The 17,181-nt window shown below is 59.9% G+C and overlaps 1 protein-coding gene across 6 annotated transcripts in view; it reads left to right on the top strand.

The window, feature by feature from the left end:
- DLG3 (discs large MAGUK scaffold protein 3) overlaps nt 1–17,181 on the top strand; it is a 71,566-nt gene that overhangs the window by 15,280 nt on the left and 39,105 nt on the right. For 2 of the 6 annotated variants that reach the window (XM_068696764.1, XM_068696763.1), the window contains exon 1: nt 7,692–8,048. The exons of 2 other annotated variants lie outside the window; for them this stretch is intronic. In XM_068696764.1, the coding sequence (XP_068552865.1) occupies nt 7,719–8,048 (330 nt within the window). In that variant the 5' untranslated portion in view covers nt 7,692–7,718. Of the gene's footprint in view, nt 1–7,691; nt 8,049–17,181 lie in introns of those variants that run through there. 2 more of the 6 variants (XM_068696762.1, XM_068696761.1) reach the window with 1 other exon arrangement.

Below are 17,181 nucleotides of genomic sequence, written 5' to 3'. Positions count from 1 at the left end.
ATTCGGGCAAAGGACCTCTGCGCTCTGTGGCCTAGATAGCTGTTGGAGCTGGCACCGCCCCGGTGTGCCAGTGCCCAAAGCAGTGGCCTGCAGAGCATCGTGCTTGGCCGGCACTGATCCCCAGCCCCACAGCCAGGCGCTCACCTGTGCGTGTCCAGAGCAGGGCTTGGGGCTGCCAGGACCACGGCAGTGTCCTGCCAGACACCTCCCCGCTTTTCAAGGTAATTCTGAGAGCAGGTCACTTCGCAGCTGGGTTCCAGCAGGCTGCGGGAGGGTTTGGAGGTAGGAACTGAGGGAGAACCTGCACTGCGGCGCTGGGGGAGGCACAGGCTGGTCCTGGGGCTGGTTTCAGTGCTGAAACCGGGGTGAGCTGTGCCTGCTGCACCATGGGCGTGCTGCAGCGCCCTTTGTGCTCTCAGGTCCCTCTCCCTGGGCCGGTTGTGTCACCGTGTCCCACCCCGCAGTGGCAGATTTTGCAAGCTGAACGTCGCGTGGTGTTCTTGCAGGGAGATTTTGTGCGCGTCGGCGCTGCCTGGGTGCACAGCAGGAGTGTGGCAATGAAACCGCTCTCCCCACTGCCTGCCCGTGATGTCCCACTGACATCACGGACGGCGTGTGCCCAAACCAAGCCTGAAGCCGTGGTGGGGGCAGTGGCACTGTCACCCCTCCAGGTCTCCTGTCACCCCGGGCTTGTGTCGGCGGCGTCTCAGCCTTGTAGGTGTGTCTGAGCCTCCTGCCTGCCCCGCGGGTGGGCGCACAGCTGAAGGTCACCCCAGGGCTTGGGAACGCTGCTGTCCGCCCTCGCCGTGCGGGCGGCGGAGGGGAAGGGCTGGCGGTGGCACTGCGCCTTTAAGAGAGGGCCGGGAGCCGGCTGCGGCCCCGCGGCTCGCCCGCTGATTGGCCGAGCGGGGGGCAGGCGGGCGCGGGGCGGGGGCAGCCATTCAGAAATTCCGCGCAGCGCCGGCTCCCTTAAAGGGGACGCGGCAGTGACGGGAGGGAGGGTCAGCGCCGAGGGGGCGGCCGCCTCGTGGCCAGGGCGGGTGGCTCCGGGCGCCGCCGACCCCATAGGGGCATCAGCAGGCTGCTCCCCTGCTTGGGGAGGTCGCCCTGACTCCATGGATGCAGGGATGCTGCACCTGCTGCAGGGCTCCAGCCAGCTCAGACCTCCTCTGAGGCTGCGTGTGTGCCGCCAAAAACCCCAAAAGCCGAAAAAAAAAAAAAAAAAAAAGCGTGCACAAGGACTGGGCACCCACGAGACGTGGCAGGGCTGTTAATTGCCATGCCAGTGCAGCAACTGAGTCCTGTTAATGTTTAATCTGGGGTAAGGGCCCCTTGCCTGTATTTTATGGGCTTCCAGCTGAGCCTTTGGTGCTTAAAACCACAGCTTTGCCCTGACACGTCATTTCCCCAGTGGACATTTGCTGCAGACCCCCATAAAACCCCTGTGCTAGGAGCAGGAGGATGGGCTTCAGGGCCAGGCAGGAGGCTCTGTCCCAGGTAGCTGGGGAGAGTGACTGTGTGCACGGTGAGGCCCTCAGTAAATCCACAAGGCTTGCTGGAACTGCAAAAATATTAAATAGAGCCCCAGGCCCTCCTCTGTGTGGAGGGAGCGTGGGCTATGCTGTAGGACCTGCCGCAGGTCTCCGTCATGAAGCTGCGGTGCTCTGCTCCTCTGCCCCTTCCACACGCTGGGGAAGAGGTTTCGTTTGCTGGAATTGCAACTGCTGCGAGCAGAGCTTGGTGTTTACTGAAGAACCTCGTGCAGTCGCTGCCACGAGTGAGGATACAGGAACCGTGGCACTGGGCAACGTCTCAGGGATCATTAATAGAATGAAAATGGCTTTGCCCTGGAGGAGAATAATTTGTTTGGCAACTGTGCGGAGAGTGCTGAGAGCTATCGGTCCCTTGGTATGCCCTGTTATTATTATCCTAACTGTGCTTCTCCCAGCGTGAATCGCTCCTGGTGGGGTGGGGAAGCAGTCTCAGCAGGAGGTATTTGCCCTCCTGCCCCTTCCTGTCCCTGTGGCAGTGCAAACCCTCGGTGGCTCACAGGACCCCAGCAGCCCCATTTGCTGCTCACTGCAGCCCAGGCAGGGCGGTGCTGCAAAGTTTTCATTTGACAATCCACAGATATCACAAATCCCTGCTGGAACGGGGTCTGGAGCCAACTGGCAGGGCTGGACCAAGTTTGTTTGGTTCTTCCCTTTGCTTCTTGTCTCCCTGTGGCCTGCTCCCTCCGTGCCTTTACCTCCCATTGCTCCTAGTCCCCGCTGTCGGCCCTGTGGTTTGGATCTTGGGCAGCTTTCTGCAGGTGCTTGCAGTCCAGAAAGGTACCTCCGATGCAAGACTATTCCCAGCTTCCTCTTCATATATTAATTAGAAAAATGAGGCTTTCCCCACCTGCAGCCAGGCCCCACACTAGCACATGGCTTTGGGGCAGTGGCAGCACACCCCACTCGCTGTCACGCAGGCACTGCCAGCAACCAAATTGCCCCCGCAAGAGCCAGCACCACTTGGGCTAAAGGCATCTTCCATTCCTGGAAAGGCTGCACGTGCTACAAAACCCTCTGAAATGGCTCAAACCCCTTTCTTCAGACTGCCCTTGAAAGGCTGCTCAGGGAAGGATGCACCGTGCCTCACACTTGCCTTCCTCTTCCCGCAGGGCTTCATGTGAGAGGAAGGAAGCGCCAACAGGGGCTGAAATGCCGGCAACGCCAGATAAAACCTAGCTCCGTGCCGCCTTCATGCCGTGTACATAGCACCATCTCCGGGGATTTCTTGATGCTTTGCAGAAATTAGCACCTGTAAAAAGAGCAGCTGCCAAAGCTGAATTTAAATAAGACGGGCAGGCTTCTGGTGGGAAGAGGCTAGAGGATCAGAGAGCACTTGGTTTCCTTGAAATGCTTCCGTCGGTGAAGGCACCTGCCTGGAAACCAGCTCCTGGCTCCTTCGGCAGTGCTCAGTGCCCAGGTGAGCAGGGCAAGATGCCCACAGCTGCCTGAAAGCATGAGGCACAGCTCGTGCCCCACGAGACCCAGGTGTGGGCACTCTGGTGCAGGTGCCTGCACCCTGGGGGTACGGCAGCGCCGCCCCCAGCAGCTGAGATGCAGACACACACTGAGGGTAGCTTGGGCAAGGCACAGTGTGGATGCAGCTATCAGCCAGCACTGGCCTCCTTGGAAGCCTGAGAAGGTGCCTCGAGCCCCACATGGTGTTAGGGAGTGCTGCAAGCAGGCAGCAACAACCAGGGGATTTTCTCCTTGTAACTGGGGCTAGCAGGCAGCACGCGTGGCTCACTGCAAATGAGGAATTGAACAGCTCTCCCGGCAGAGGAGCTGAAATGGGATGGGAGGGTTTCCAGGCAGGGATCTGCAAGTGGTGGGAAGCTGGGGAGGGCTTGGTGAGAGCAGCAGGTGAGGCTCCAGGGCAGGAGGGAGCTCCTGGTTTGCAGGTGTCAATTGGGCACCCAATAAGTGAGCTGGGGGAAGAAATGCCTGCTGCATGCACTGTCCTGTCTGTGGGGGTGCCAGAGCCTGACCAGGGGGAGCACCAGGGACCTTCTTGTGAGGGCAACATTTCAGTCTGCCATGGGGGAAAAAAGCAAAAGCTTCTCTTGTTTATTCAGCTCCTTATTAAAGTGTTTTTCCCTAACAGGTCTTGTCCTTTGCTTTTGCACTTATCCTCTAAGTGCTGGCCCCTATCCCGACCTGCCCTCACCGCTGGGCTGAGTGAAGGGAGACGTGTCTGGAGCGGGGCAGCTGTGAGCAGTCAGGGCTGCAAACACAGCACGTGCCCTGCCCTAGTGCCCTCCTCCTGCCCAGGTCTGCCTCTTCCAGACCCGGGTGTCCCGCCTGGCCGTGGCCCAAAGACAGCTTTGGCAGAGGTTTGTGGGGGTGGAGGGCGCCCTGGATCCGTGGTGAGGCTCTGCAGCCAAACTGGGCCATCTCTAGGGTGGGAACTGTGGTCGGAGGGAGGTGTGCAGCCGGGTCAGAGCAGTAATGAGCTATCATCGTGTTACAGACTCTGGGCATGTCTCTTTGATGCTGACGTGACTCAGGTCTCAGTGTCGCAGGGTGGGAGATGGCAGAAGGCCAGGATGGACTTCACGTCCATTGATGTTCACAGAGGAGATGCTGACTGCTTGTTTCTACGAGGCTTATTGCTCTGCTGTGCTGCATCACTCCCCTTCCTCAGCTTCATTCCTGCCCCAGTCCCTCTGTTCCCACCATTGCCCTCACTGCTGCCAGATGCCCTCTGTCTGTCCTGGTCACCCCCGGCTGTTAAGGTGCAGCATCTCCCCAGCCATCAGCCCAGCATCCTCCAGCACCACGTGCTCTGGGAGATGGCAAAAGGAGCAGCAGCAGATGTGTAGATTATCCTAATTGCTTAAAGCCTGAAGTGTAAAATTCTCTATTAATTCCAACACTGCATGCTTGCCTTCCACACAAAAACACAGTTTTTCATTGATGAAAATCGCTCGGAACAGCTTCGCTTTGCATGCAGGCATCCAGTCCTCCTTTGCCTTAGTGAGCTCTTGGTGGCTGCAGTGTCCTGTGGCACTGAGCTCTACAGGTCCTGACGTGCATCTCCTGGTCACTGGCTCGGTGCCACAGTGTGCCCAGGTCCCATAACTGCCTGTATGTCCGTGAGAGCCCCTGGGAGCAGCAGGGTGAGCCTCACCTGCAGACCTGCTTTCACGGAGCTTTCTGAGAGCTCAGCAGACTTGCTTGTCTGGGGACATGACTCTCCTAAATTTAAAGCCAGGGGAATTTCAGTGTGAACCTGAGCACAGCTCCGTGTCATTGAGCACAGAGCAGCACATGACGGTAGCGTCTGTCCTGTGACAGAGGTAACCTGAGCAGCACAGAGGCAAGGAGGTGCAGCCGGTGCTGGAGAGGACGGGCTCTGCACCGTGTGGTGCTTGGGGCTTCTGGGACAGTGTGGATCTTATGGGGGTGCCCTCTGCCCTCTCCCCTTCACCCAGAAGCAAGCGTTGCACTTGACTGCTTGGGAGCAAACACTGCAGGAGCTCTTCTGTCTGCTTTAGTGAAGTGCAGAAGGATTGCTGTACTGGGGCTTAAAGAGCTAAAGGAACAAGGTGCAGGCAGGGGCATGCGTTTGACCCACTTGTTGTGCTTCCTCCACCCAAAAGCCTCACTTGTGAGCTGGGCCAGCCTCACGGAGGCCAGTAGGAGCCTATGGATCTCGTAGCCTGAACTGGGGTGTTGAACCGCCACATCTTAGGGACCAACTTGTGGACCCCTCCTGCTTGTCTTACTCCTTTACCCACGTCCTAATGAGCCCCGATACACCCCTTCTATCCCTTTGATCTTCTATTTGGTTATGGACCATTTCTTCGAATAATTCTTCACCCACCCCAGTGTTTATTACAACTGTTAAGGAATAGCAGGCCAGGTTCAGGTTCTCCTAACTGGTCGGGTATGCTTTTTTTGCACTGGTCTTTCTTTCTATCCTTCAGTTTGCCTCAGTGACTGTTTTGAACATCTGTGCCAGAGGCGAGGGGCTGCTGAGCGGTGCTGGGAGTGGTGTCCTCGCCCTGCTGTGCAAGCAGGGATTTCTGCAGCCCCAAAACACTGCACTTGTACCACCCTTGATGGCAGTATTTGGAAGGCCCAGCAAAAGCCCTTGGAGTTTCTGCACACCAGGCATGCCTGTGGCTCACAGGCAGCATCCCCAGGGTGCTGTGCTGGGGCGTGCGGGAACAAAGCAGGGAGAGGCAGGAGCTGAGGTGGGGATGCAGCAGAGCTGCTGCCGGGCTGGTGACGAGGGTGAAGTGAACCCCTCCGGGTGGGAACCACAGAGCCGGCAGGGCTGGCAGCACCCATGTGTCCGGAGCTGGGGATGGGGTCGGGGTGAGGGTGGCCGAGCCGTGCTGAGCCGTGCCGAGCCGTGCCGAGCCGTGCCGTGCCGAGCCGTGCCGAGCCGTGCCGTGCCGAGCCGTGCCGAGCCGTGCCGTGCCAAACCGTGCCGAGCCGTGCCGTTCCGTGCCGAGCCGTGCCAAACCGTGCCGAGCCGTGCCGTGCCGTGCCGAGCCGTGCCAAACCGTGCCGAGCCGTGCCGTGCCGTGCCGAACCGTGCCGAGCCGTGCCAAACCGTGCCGAGCCGTGCCGAGCCGAGCCGTGCCGTGCCGTGCCGAACCGTGCCGAGCCGAACCGTGCCGAGCCGAGCCGAGCCGTGCCAAGCCGTGCCGAGCCGTGCCGAACCGTGCCGAGCCGTGCCGAACCGTGCCGTGCCGAGCCGAGCCGAGCCGTGCCGTGCCGAGCCGTGCCGAGCCGAGCCGTGCCGAGCCGTGCCGTGCCGAGCCGTGCCGAGCCGTGCCGAACCGTGCCGAGCCGAGCCGTGCCGAGCCGTGCCGAGCCGTGCCGAGCCGACCCGTGCCGAGCCGTGCCGAGCCGTGCCGAACCGTGCCGAGCCGAGCCGTGCCGAGCCGTGCCGAGCCGTGCCGAACCGTGCCGAGCCGTGCCGTGCCGAGCCGTGCCGAGCCGTGCCGAGCCGAGCCGTGCCGAGCCGTGCCGTGCCGAGCCGTGCCGAGCCGTGCCGAACCGTGCCGAGCCGAGCCGTGCCGAGCCGTGCCGTGCCGTGCCGAGCCGTGCCGAACCGTGCCGAGCCGAGCCGTGCCGTGCCGAACCGTGCCGAGCCGTGCCGAGCCGTGCCGAACCGTGCCGAGCCGAGCCGTGCCGAGCCGTGCCGTGCCGAGCCGTGCCGAACCGTGCCGAGCCGTGCCGAGCCGTGCCGAACCGTGCCGAGCCGTGCCGAGCCGAGCCGTGCCGAGCCGAGCCGAACCGTGCCGAGCCGAGCCGAGCCGAGCCGAGCCGAGCCGAGCCGAGCCGTGCCGAGCCGTGCCGAGCCGTGCCGAACCGTGCCGAGCCGAGCCGTGCCGAGCCGTGCCGTGCCGTGCCGTGCCGAGCCGTGCCGAACCGTGCCGAGCCGTGCCGAGCCGTGCCGAGCCGTGCCGTGCCGAGCCGAGCCGAGCCGAGCCGAGCCGTGCCGAGCCGTGCCGTGTCGAGCCGTGCCGAGCCGTTCCGTGCCGAGCCGTGCCGAGCCGTGCCGTGCCGTGCCGAGCCGTGCCGAGCCGTGCCAAACCGTGCCGAGCCGTGCCGTGCCGAGCCGTGCCGTGCCGTGCCGTGCCGAGCCGTGCCGAGCCGTGCCAAACCGTGCCGTGCCGTGCCGAGCCGTGCCGAACCGTGCCGTGCCGAGCCGTGCCGAGCCTAGCCGAGCCGAGCCGTGCCAAGCCGTGCCAAGCCGTGCCAAACCGTGCCGAGCCGTGCCGAGCCGTGCCGAGCCGTGCCGTGCCGTGCCGAGCCGTGCCAAACCGTGCCGTGCCGAGTCGTGCCGAGCCGAGCCGTGCCGAGCCTAGCCGAGCCGAGCCGTGCCAAGCCGTGCCGTGTCAAGCCGTGCCGTGCCAAGCCTCCCCATGCAGCCGCCCACCCCCGTGCCCGAGCGGCGCGGCCCCGCGGAGTTGCCCGCGCTGTAACCGCCCCCCCCCTCGCCTCCCGCGGGGCCGGGGGCGAGGAGGCGCCTGGAGCGGGGCGGGGGCCGCTGCCGCCCCCCCGAGCATCCCTCCCCGCGCCCTCCCCGCTCCCTCCCTCCGTGCGCGCATCGCTCCGCGCCGCCCCCCGCTCCCTCCCTCCCTCTCTCCCTCCTCCTTCCCTCCCTCCCTCCCTCCCACCCTGCCGGCTCTATGGTGTAGGGCAGCGATGCACAAGCACCACCACTGCTGCAAGTGCCCCGAGTGCTACGAGGTGACGCGGATGGCGGCCCTGCGGCGCATGGAGCCCCCCTCGTACGGCGAGTGGCAGCACGAGCAGTACGGCTACGGCGGCTACGGCTCGCAGACCCTGCCGGCGCCCGGGGGGGCCGCGCCCGCCGCCCGCGGCAAGGCCAAGCTGGGGCCCCCCGCCCGCGACGCCGCCGCGCTCAAGCAGCCGCCGCCGCCGCCGCCGGGGAAGAGCGCGCCCAAGGTGAACGGCAGCGGCCCGGGCTGGTGGCCCGAGTGCACGTGTTCGAGCCGCGACTGGTACGAGCAGGTACGAGCCAGCCCCCGGGGAGCGCTCCCCGGAGGGGGTCGGTGGGGACGGGGTGGGCGGCTGCCGGGGGGCTCCCCCCGGAGAGCGGCGGGGCCGTGCCGGCACCCACGGGGCGTCGCGGGTGGCCGCCGTGGCGGTGGCTCCGGTTGGATGTCATCGTCGCTTGGGTTGGTGGCCAGTGTCGCTTGGCTTGGTCGCCACCATCGCTCGGGCCGGCCATCGTGGTCCTGCCTGGTGTAGGGGTCGTGCGCCCAAGCTTCCTCCCAGGGGGCTCGCCGTGCACAAGGCAGGTGTCGGGCGTGATGGTTTTCGGCACCCACCCGCCATCCTCGCCGCTTGCGATGCCGCTGCCTGAAGCCCCGGTGGCGTCGAGGGCGTCTCATCACGCTGTGCTTAGCAGGCGTGGGGCACGCTGCCCGCCGGGCAGCCTCGTGGGCTCTCGGTGCCACTTGCCAGTGCTCCCAAACTGGCACCCGCTTTTTCCATTGAGTTGTGGATTCCTCGCTCTGCTGCTACGTCCCTGCTCCCATAGATTATTACGTAACCCTTCTCTGATCGCCGGCATGCTGTGTGCTTTCTGCCCCATTTCACTGCCTCCATTTCTTCCCACACACGTTCATTTTATTAGTGTTCTCCTCCAGGACCCATTCTCAGGCTGTCTCTCTCTTTCTCCTCTAAATGGAGAGACCAGTCTTGTTTTGAACCCACAAGCCAGCTCAGAAAATGGTTGGAGCTGTTTGCAAAGCATTAAAATGGAGGCTAGACCCTGCCTGAAAAACAATTTACCCTGCTTTAAAGAAAGGCATTTCAGTTTGCTTCTTCTGCCTCTTTCATTCATTATCTTCAAACCTCACATGATTTCTTATTGATCCTTCTAATTATTATTTCAAGATGCTGTAGCAGGCAGACACACGGGAATCAATGGGAATTCTCTCCTCCTTTCCCCTCGGAAAACACAACCCTCTTCTTCCCTTCCCGTGTTTTTCTTCATTACTGTCTGAGTCTGTAGCTCTGGTCAAAATAATCTGATTCCAAGCTGATACGCTCAGAAGATGTTTACAGAAAGCACCCAAAACCCCAGCTACCTTGCTATAAACCTGCTTCTGGTTTCTCTCTGTTTCCCTGCCACTCTTTGCATCAAAATCAGCCTCATCTCTCTCTCGCCTGCTGATTCCTGGCAAGCGGTTTTCATCTTCCCTTTGCTATCTCTTTCCTTCGCTCCATCCAGTGCGGTGAGCTCTGGGAGCTGGGTAGGAGCAGGGATTGGAGCCGGTCTGCTCCCTGCTTTCCTTTCCTTTCCTCTCCTGCTTGCAGGCAAGGTCTGGCCCAGAGCTGCTGGTGAGATGACTGCAAGCAGGCTGGGAGGGAAGCGATGCCAGCTGCAGCACTGCCGTGGCTGGCTGGGCAGGGGAGCCCCTCGTGCATTGCAGTGGTGGAAGAGAAATCATTGTCTTTGTGGTGCCGCCACAGAGCCCCCGGGGCTTGGGCTGGTCCCAAAGTCCACGTAGGGAATCTCTGCTCAGCCTTAGCCTTAGAAGATGAAAATGAAAACCTCCTCGCTGCATTGCAAGCGGCAGAGGATGCCAGTGTGTGAGGCTACGTGAGCATAGCGGGGTCTGCATGTATAAAATGACGTGTGTGGTATGTGCGCTGCCTGTGTCAGAGCAGGCAGGATTGCTCCCTGGTGTGTGGCAAATGTATGCAATGAGTAAAGCTTTGCAGCAAACACCTCGGCACTGTTCCCCTTCTGATCCAAGGGTGCGAAGTGTCTGAGCCATCGGGAATCCACGTTCTTCCCGGTCTGGCCGTGGGCAGAGGGACAAAAGGTGGTGAAATGGGAACAGCCGGGCCATGCTCCCACCTGGCCGGGGGTTTTGGCATCAGGGGGCCAGGAGATGTCATGCTCGGGGGGAAATTGGCCGGGTGCTGGGTGCGAAGCTGCTGTGCTTGGCTGGAGATGAGGAGGCAGCCCCTCAGACCTCGAGAGCAGCGGGGGGAGGCAAGGCTGCCATTGTTCAGGGCTGCCCCTTTAAGCGCTGTCCCTGTCCCTGGAAGCACTTCCAGCAGCAGAGGTGGGAGCAGGCAGAGCGGGGAGGAGGCAGAGCAGGGCCAAGAGGCTTCCCCATCAAAGCGAGGACCTGCTCACCTCCCTGGGATCTCCACCAGCCCCCGTTGAAGCCTTTTTCTCCTTTTCCTTGCACGCAGGCAGAGGAGAATGAACAGCCAGTGCGTGTGCTGGAGCGGCAGCGTGTGCAGATGCTCTGACACAGGGAACATGCTCAGGGTTGCGTGTGGCGGTGTGTGTGTTGCTGCCATCATGCGTACTCGCAGACCCTGTGCACAGCCCCACGGCGTGTGAGCTGTGCCCACACGTGCCCAGCACACAGCACAGTCCCCGCATCAACCCGCACCTCCTCCCACTGCCGGCAGCGCGTCGTTCCTCTCCTTCTGCCTCTCCCCTTCTCCAGGACACAAATTAGCTTGCTCAGGCAATGCCAGTAACTGAGAACCCCTAATCCTGGCCACAGGGAGAGAGGAAATCTCTCAGCTCTGGGTTTCTCATTTCTTTTTGCTGTGCTTTCCCTCCCTCCTCCTTTTTCCCATCGGAGATCTCTTCCATTTCTTCTCCCTTATCTCGGTGTTTATTACTTCGCGTTCCCCGTGCTTGCTGCCATCACCGCTCTCCATTGTTTCCTCCTCCATCCCTCCATCCAGCCCTGCGCCCTCCCCGTTCCCCCTCGCTCACTGGTGGGGGACACAACTCCCCCCCTCCCGCTGCCAGACCGGGGTGAGAGGAGGACTCCCCGCTTTGGGGGAGGAATGGCAGCGCGATACGGGGAGGCATCGCTGATGCGCAGCGGCTGGAGGAGCCAAGTGCTCCAAACCCCTCCTCTCCCCGCACAGTGACGCCCACGGCTGCTCAGGAGCGCAGCGCTGAGATGCTCGGCCGTGCTCGAGCCCCTTCTCCAGGGCTGCTCCCCGTGCCGGGGTGAGGCAGCCAGCACCGTGCCAGGGAAAGGTCCAGCCCCGTGGTTTCTCTCACCCCAGGTCCCCAGTGCCAAGCTGGTACCAGAGTGGGACCAGAGTGGCCAGGCAGGTGGAGGAGGGGGAAAGGACCTTGCTGCCTGTCTGGGGCTGCGAATGTGTCACCGAAGGCGGTATTTTTCCACGCACAAACATTGCTTGTTATAGTTCCTCCCGTGCGCTGGGGAATCACCTGGAGGAGGTGGGCACAGTCTTGGCGGAAGCAGCAGCCCTCGCACAGCCTCTGGCTGGGCGCAGCAAAGATTTGAGGCTCCTGGGGCGTAGGAAATGGAGGGGGAAAGAGCCTTGGCGGGGAGCTGGCCTTCACCCGGCAAGGACGTGGTGGCCAGGCCAGGTTTCTGAGTGATGGGCAGGCAGGGCTGGAGGGAAAGGGGTGAGCGCTGAGGGGCAGGCAGGGAGCCAAGTGCGGGTGGCTTCGTGGGAAAGGGCTGGAGCCCCAGATGTTCCCTGGGGAGGTGCGAGGGAGGGTGAGAGGAACGGGGTGCCGGGGACACGGAGGCAGTGGAGGTGGTGAGGTTGGCAGGGTGATGTTGCTATGGCTACTCATGTGCTATTCATAGAAGAAATTAGCTAAATCTTTGCACTCGAAGGTGGAGGAGGAGAAAGGAGGAAGGCGTTCTCCGTGTTTGGAGGGAAGGAAGGAGGGAAGGAGAGAAGCCAAAACAGGAAGGGGGGGTCACTTTTCCTCCTGTGCTCCGTGCCCGTGCCACGAGGGAGCATTTGGGGAAAGCGCTGCCGCTGGCCTGCCCGGCACTGGCAGGGTGTGAGGGGACACGGCAGGGATGAGCAGCCCCACGGGACGGCCCCCGCGGTGTCCGTGCAGAGCCCCGTGAGCAGGGCGAGCTCTGCGTCATGCCGGGAGACAGGAGACATCCTTTTAATTAAAGACATCCAATCTGCCAGAGGTATTTTTGGCAGCCTAAATGTAGATACAACTGTAGTGAAACTTGCGTTTCGTGCCTGGCTCCCTCACGCTCAGCGGGGCGTTGCGGTGCCCGACCCCGGCCGCCCGCCCGCTCGGCCCCACGCTGTCCCCCGGCCGCCCCGCCACCCCCGGCGTCTGTCCCCGCCTGTCCTCTTGGCAGCCGGAGTCCCGCAGGGTCTTCCCTCTCCACCGCTCCTCATCGCACCCCGCTCCCTCGCGAGAGTTTCATTCCCTTCCCACGGACCCGCTTATCACCTCCTCACTCACGATGTGTAAATCTGCGTGTCTGTTCCTAATATATCTCCTTCCATCTGATTTCACCTCTCAGCTTGTTTCTCGGGCATCTCCGTCTGGTGATCCTGCCGTCACCACCGACTCGGGTGGCTATAACCAGGCACCGAGCTGCTCTCCTTCCCCCAAACCCTGCCCCACCAAGAGCCCAGCCCTTCACCCCACAGACCTTTGAGGCAGCCACTATTTCTGATGGATGATCTGGACCTTCCTTTCCTGCCAGCCAGCCAGTACCATGGTCCAGCCAACACTTTTGCAGGTCGTTCCTGGGGTCACCTCCCTCTCTCTGTGTCTCCTGAGAGTGTGATTCCTGAACACCTGCCTGCTGGCTCCTTCTGATCCCCTCACCCTCCCTGAGCATCCCATGTCCTGCTCTCACCCGAGAGCACCAGAGAAGCAGCAGAGCTTTTGCCCAAACTGGCTGTTTCCAGCAGGGACGTGGCCAATGTGGAGGAAGTGGCTCCTCACGAGGAACGTGGTGGTGGTAGGAAGGCGTCAGCCTCCCCTGCCGGAGGGTTCCCCCCGTGCTTTGTGCTTTCAGACGGTCTCTTCCCCATTGGCTTTGATGTAACTGATTTGGACCTGCCCTGTCCATTCCTGGCCATCTCTGGGGTCGTGGTGGGGCTCTGCAGGCTGCTCTCGGGGCGTGCTTGAAGCAGGGAGAGGTCTGTGGGGGCTCTGCATGAGAAGCAAACTCAATGGGTCATCCATCCGCCTATCCATCCATCCCTCCATCCCTCCGTCCATCCATCCATCCTGGTACCCTGGGCGGGGAGGTGGGAGCGAAGCAGAAGCCGTGGCCATCCCCAGAGAGCCACCTCGCTGGGGTGAGGCCCCCTGCACACAATCTGCCATGATCCGAGGAGCTTCCGCTCCTTCCTTCGCTGCGGATGCTCATTTAGAGAGAGGAAGTGATTAAGACTAATCAGGCCGCAATCAGCCGTGGCTGCGTGCCGGGCGCTGCGGCGCTGAGCCCCATGCAGGATGCCCTCCCGAGGGGTCCTGGTCTCCAGTTCCCAGAGGGGAGCGGATCCAGCACGGGTCTGCTCTGGGCTGGGGGAGCTGGGCGTGCTGGGGCAGCCCGGGAGGGACAGCGTGTCCCTGGCTCAGCATCCTGGCTGCAATTTGGGAATCAGCTTAACCCTCGCTCTGCCTGCAAGGCAGTGAGAGTGCCATGAGTGGCACAGGGCGTGCAACCGCTCGTGGCTGCTTGGAGCACAAGCAAATACGGGATGATGTGGGGATCCCTCAAGGGCACTCGTAACTCCAGCAATATGCTATGAACGTGTATCAGTAATGTGGAGAGAAAAGGCTTTAACAGAGCATTTAACAAGCTCGGAATACCTGGATTTGAAATGCAGTTCACAGTTTCGTCTGCAGAAGCTCATTTGAGCAGGGCTCGCTGAGGGACTGTTCAGGGGTTGTAATTATTTTTGGTGACATGTGGCACTTCAGAGCACCCTGGGACCTGAATACCCTCTTGTTGCCTTCATATTAACTGTAATTTAGTTTGAGGCTGTGTTGATGGATCTTGGTTTGATTTTGCAGCACAGAAAGAAGTGTATTGAAATTTTGTACTTAGGCGTGCATTGGAACTTGGAGAAAAAAAGCAGGATATTTGAAACCCAAAGAAATCTTTAATACTTTCATTTATTTGTTCATTCTTCCCCTGTATATTTGCATTTGTTCGGGGGGGGGGAGGCATGCAAGTTTTTCAGATGATGATAATTCTCCCTCTGCGAAAAGGAATAGAGTCATTTTTATTTGGCAGCATCAGGTCAGAAGGAAGCGATTGGAGCCCAGCACCTCTGCAAATTGGGTCACTTATTTTAGCGGTCTGAGCCTGGAACAGGATGTCTAACTTTCAAGCATGAACACACTGGCCTTAATGGCTTCTAAATGGAAACTTAAACTCCACAGAGCTCCTGTCTGGGGAAGCTTTCTTCCTTTCCCACCGAGTGAAGGCTTTTTCCAGTCCCTATTTAATTGTAGTCTTTAAAAAAAAAATGGGGGAAAGAAAAGCACCAAAGCAAAGATTAAACCCTCAGTAGCTGCTTGTGTTCACATTAAACTCTGGGCACTTCAGTGGCGTTGCCAATGATCCTTGTGACCACGGACCTTTCAAGTTCTGCCGGCGCTCCCCATCTCCAGGATGCCCGTGGTGCTTTGAGCCCGTGCCAAGGCGCAGCACAGGGCAGGGGCTGCTCACACCACCGAAGTGACCAAGCTGTCCCTGACACAGCCTGGAGGGGACATCTGGTGTCCCAGCCTGCCGGACAGGGCATGCTGCTGGGGTGTTATGGCAAAGGCTCAGGGGGAGCCAGCCCAAGGAGTGACAGCCAGTGCGCAAAACAGAGTGCAAAAAGAGTTATTTTGTCTAGTCTGGTTAAAAGGAAGGGAGGTTCATCTCTGGACATGAAATTCTTCAGCCTCCAGAAGGTTTCAGCCTGTTTTCTTTTCCTCATCCCACCCCTTGGCCCATCCGTCTCACACTGGGGTGGTTGCAGCCCTCCGACACTCCCAAGCAGAGCTCAGCTCCTGCCACAGTGTGGAGAGAAGGCAAAACTAGGTGGTCATGGAGAGCTGTGAGAAGGGGACCAGCCTCTCAGGGCAGCAGTTTGTTACCTCTTCCATTAAGAAGTGGAGGAGTAGGATTTGATATTGAGAGGTAGGAAAAACCCACGTGTTCCCACGGAGCCAGCGTTCATTCCAGGGAGTGATGTGCTGGGCATCATTTCTTGCTGGGAAGGCTGTGAGGTGGCTTTGGGGAGCCCCTTGCACCAGGTGTCGGTCCTGCACTGAGCTTGGAAGCGACACCTGGGGTGTCTGTGGAACAACCGTGTCATCTCAGATGCTTTGGGAGATGTTTTTGGCAGCCACAGGTTTGGGCTCTCCGTTGGTGCTGGGAAAAGCAGCGTCTGCATGGAGGGCAGGAATGCCTGGCGCAAAACAGATGAGCGTGTCAGCGCTCATCAGGGTGAGCCACGGCGAGTGCTGCGCCGCCGGGACCTGGGCTCACTCCTGGGAAGTCTGTGGGTTAGCACGGTGTGACCCCGCTCCCCGCGCATCCCCCGCCGACACCGCTCCCCAGCATCCGTCTGTGCCAGGACCTGTGTGCTCACAGCAGGGCCCTGCCCTGCAGCAGCTGTTCACGCTGCACATGCACAGCTTTCACCAAGATTTTACACCCTTAAAAAAAAAAAAAAGAAAAAAAACCAGCAACTAAAAAACACAAAGCAGATGGAGCCTGGCGACGAGCAGCCCAGCCTGTCCACTCAGTTCAGATGCCTCTGTAGGGCATCTCCCCACTTGGTCTCTGCCCCTGAGAGCTTTTAAAAGGATGTAAAGACTGAATTCCACTTATCTCCAGAGCCATTTCCTTCTGAGTGTTGCTATTATACCTGAAATGATATAAAGGAAAGGATATTAAAAGGCAGATAGACTTTTCACTCTGATCCAATCTGGGAACGTTGCAAAACTCAAGCAGATAACTTAGTGCTTGGCTTCTTATGCACAAGCTGAGGGTAGCAAATAACCTCTCTGTGTCATGCACCCCTTTGTGCGTGACACCCAGGGCACGCGGGCCTCCTGCAGAGGCCAGCTCTGTGCGTCCAGACATGAATTTGTCAGCTCTGGAGGCTCCTGCTTCAGCCCTGCTGCTGGTTGAGATGGAGATGGGTTTGTGTGTGGGCACAATCCAGTTGCAGCAGGTCTCAGCGGTCTGCAGCACATTTATTTTGTCTGGAGGAGGTACATAATTCCTGACCTCTGCAGGCCGGCCCCTGTGCCAGATCTGCGGAGGATGTGAACCTGATGCAAATCTTGGGGATATCAGCATGGAGAGAACAGCTTGGGCTTCCAGTTCAGAACCGACCCAGTCCTCGTGGGAATGCTGCAGGATGAGCCTTGCTCCCTCTGTAGCACGCTAACAATCCTCCTCCATTTGCATTTAATTGCAGCTTTTCTTTCAGTTGGAAGTTTTGGAAAATTGTCACGTTTTGCAAATCCTACCTTCATCCCGGCAGATGATACCAATAGAAACGGAGGCAAAGGGGTGATGCACTAAAAATAGTTGGAGCTTGACTGCCCACTGGTGCCTGGCACTAGTGCCCCTGGGCTGACAAGCCTCTGCCTTCCTCCATCAGGCAGGCACATTTACCAAGCCCTCTGCCAGCCAGGGCAGGAGAGAGATCATCGTTATTTTTTGCTGGGCAGCAGGAACATGCTGGTGAATTAACCATGCCCTCAATTCTATAGGGAACGGTACGTAATTTATGCCCTAAGGAGCAGGGGGTTGCCGCATGCAGGGAGGAGAGGGAACAGGGCTGTGCATTCAGGTCACATTCAATGGGGGCTGTCAGATCTCTTCCATCCAAAACGCTTCATCACGCTATTATTATTTACCAAGCCCTGCTGGTGCTTGGCGGTTTACAAGTGAAAAGAGGTCCAAGCCCTACGGCGTTCACCACACGGCAGCATGACCACCGAAGCCTAGAGGAGCTGGAGGTGCCCTGGCCGCCCTCCACCAGGCAGAAGCTGCACGGATCCTCCAGCTCGGTGTCTGAAGGCTGCAGGGAAGGTGGGACGCAAGGAGGACCTTGGGGAGCGAGGGGGGTCACCGCACATATGCGGAGAGATTGATCGAGGCACAAAGCCAGCGAGGCAGAGGACAGCTGTTGGGAAAAGCTGGGCAGCAACAGGAGCTGAAGGGAATAGCATTGAAGGGGGTGAGGTTTGAAGGTCAGGATTCAAGATTTCCCTGGTCGCTGGGGCCTAGAGAAGTGGAGCCTGTGCTCCCAGGCGAGGTGCAAATGTTGGGATATTGGGAAGTGGAAGGCAGAGCTAAAATCTAATCACCTTTCTTGTAGTAGC

Source organism: Anas acuta, chromosome 13 (assembly GCF_963932015.1).
Source record: "Anas acuta chromosome 13, bAnaAcu1.1, whole genome shotgun sequence".
Taxonomy (NCBI): Eukaryota; Metazoa; Chordata; class Aves; order Anseriformes; family Anatidae; genus Anas; species Anas acuta.
Note: the sequence above shows the minus strand (reverse complement) of the source record. Positions and strands in the feature narration are given on the sequence as shown.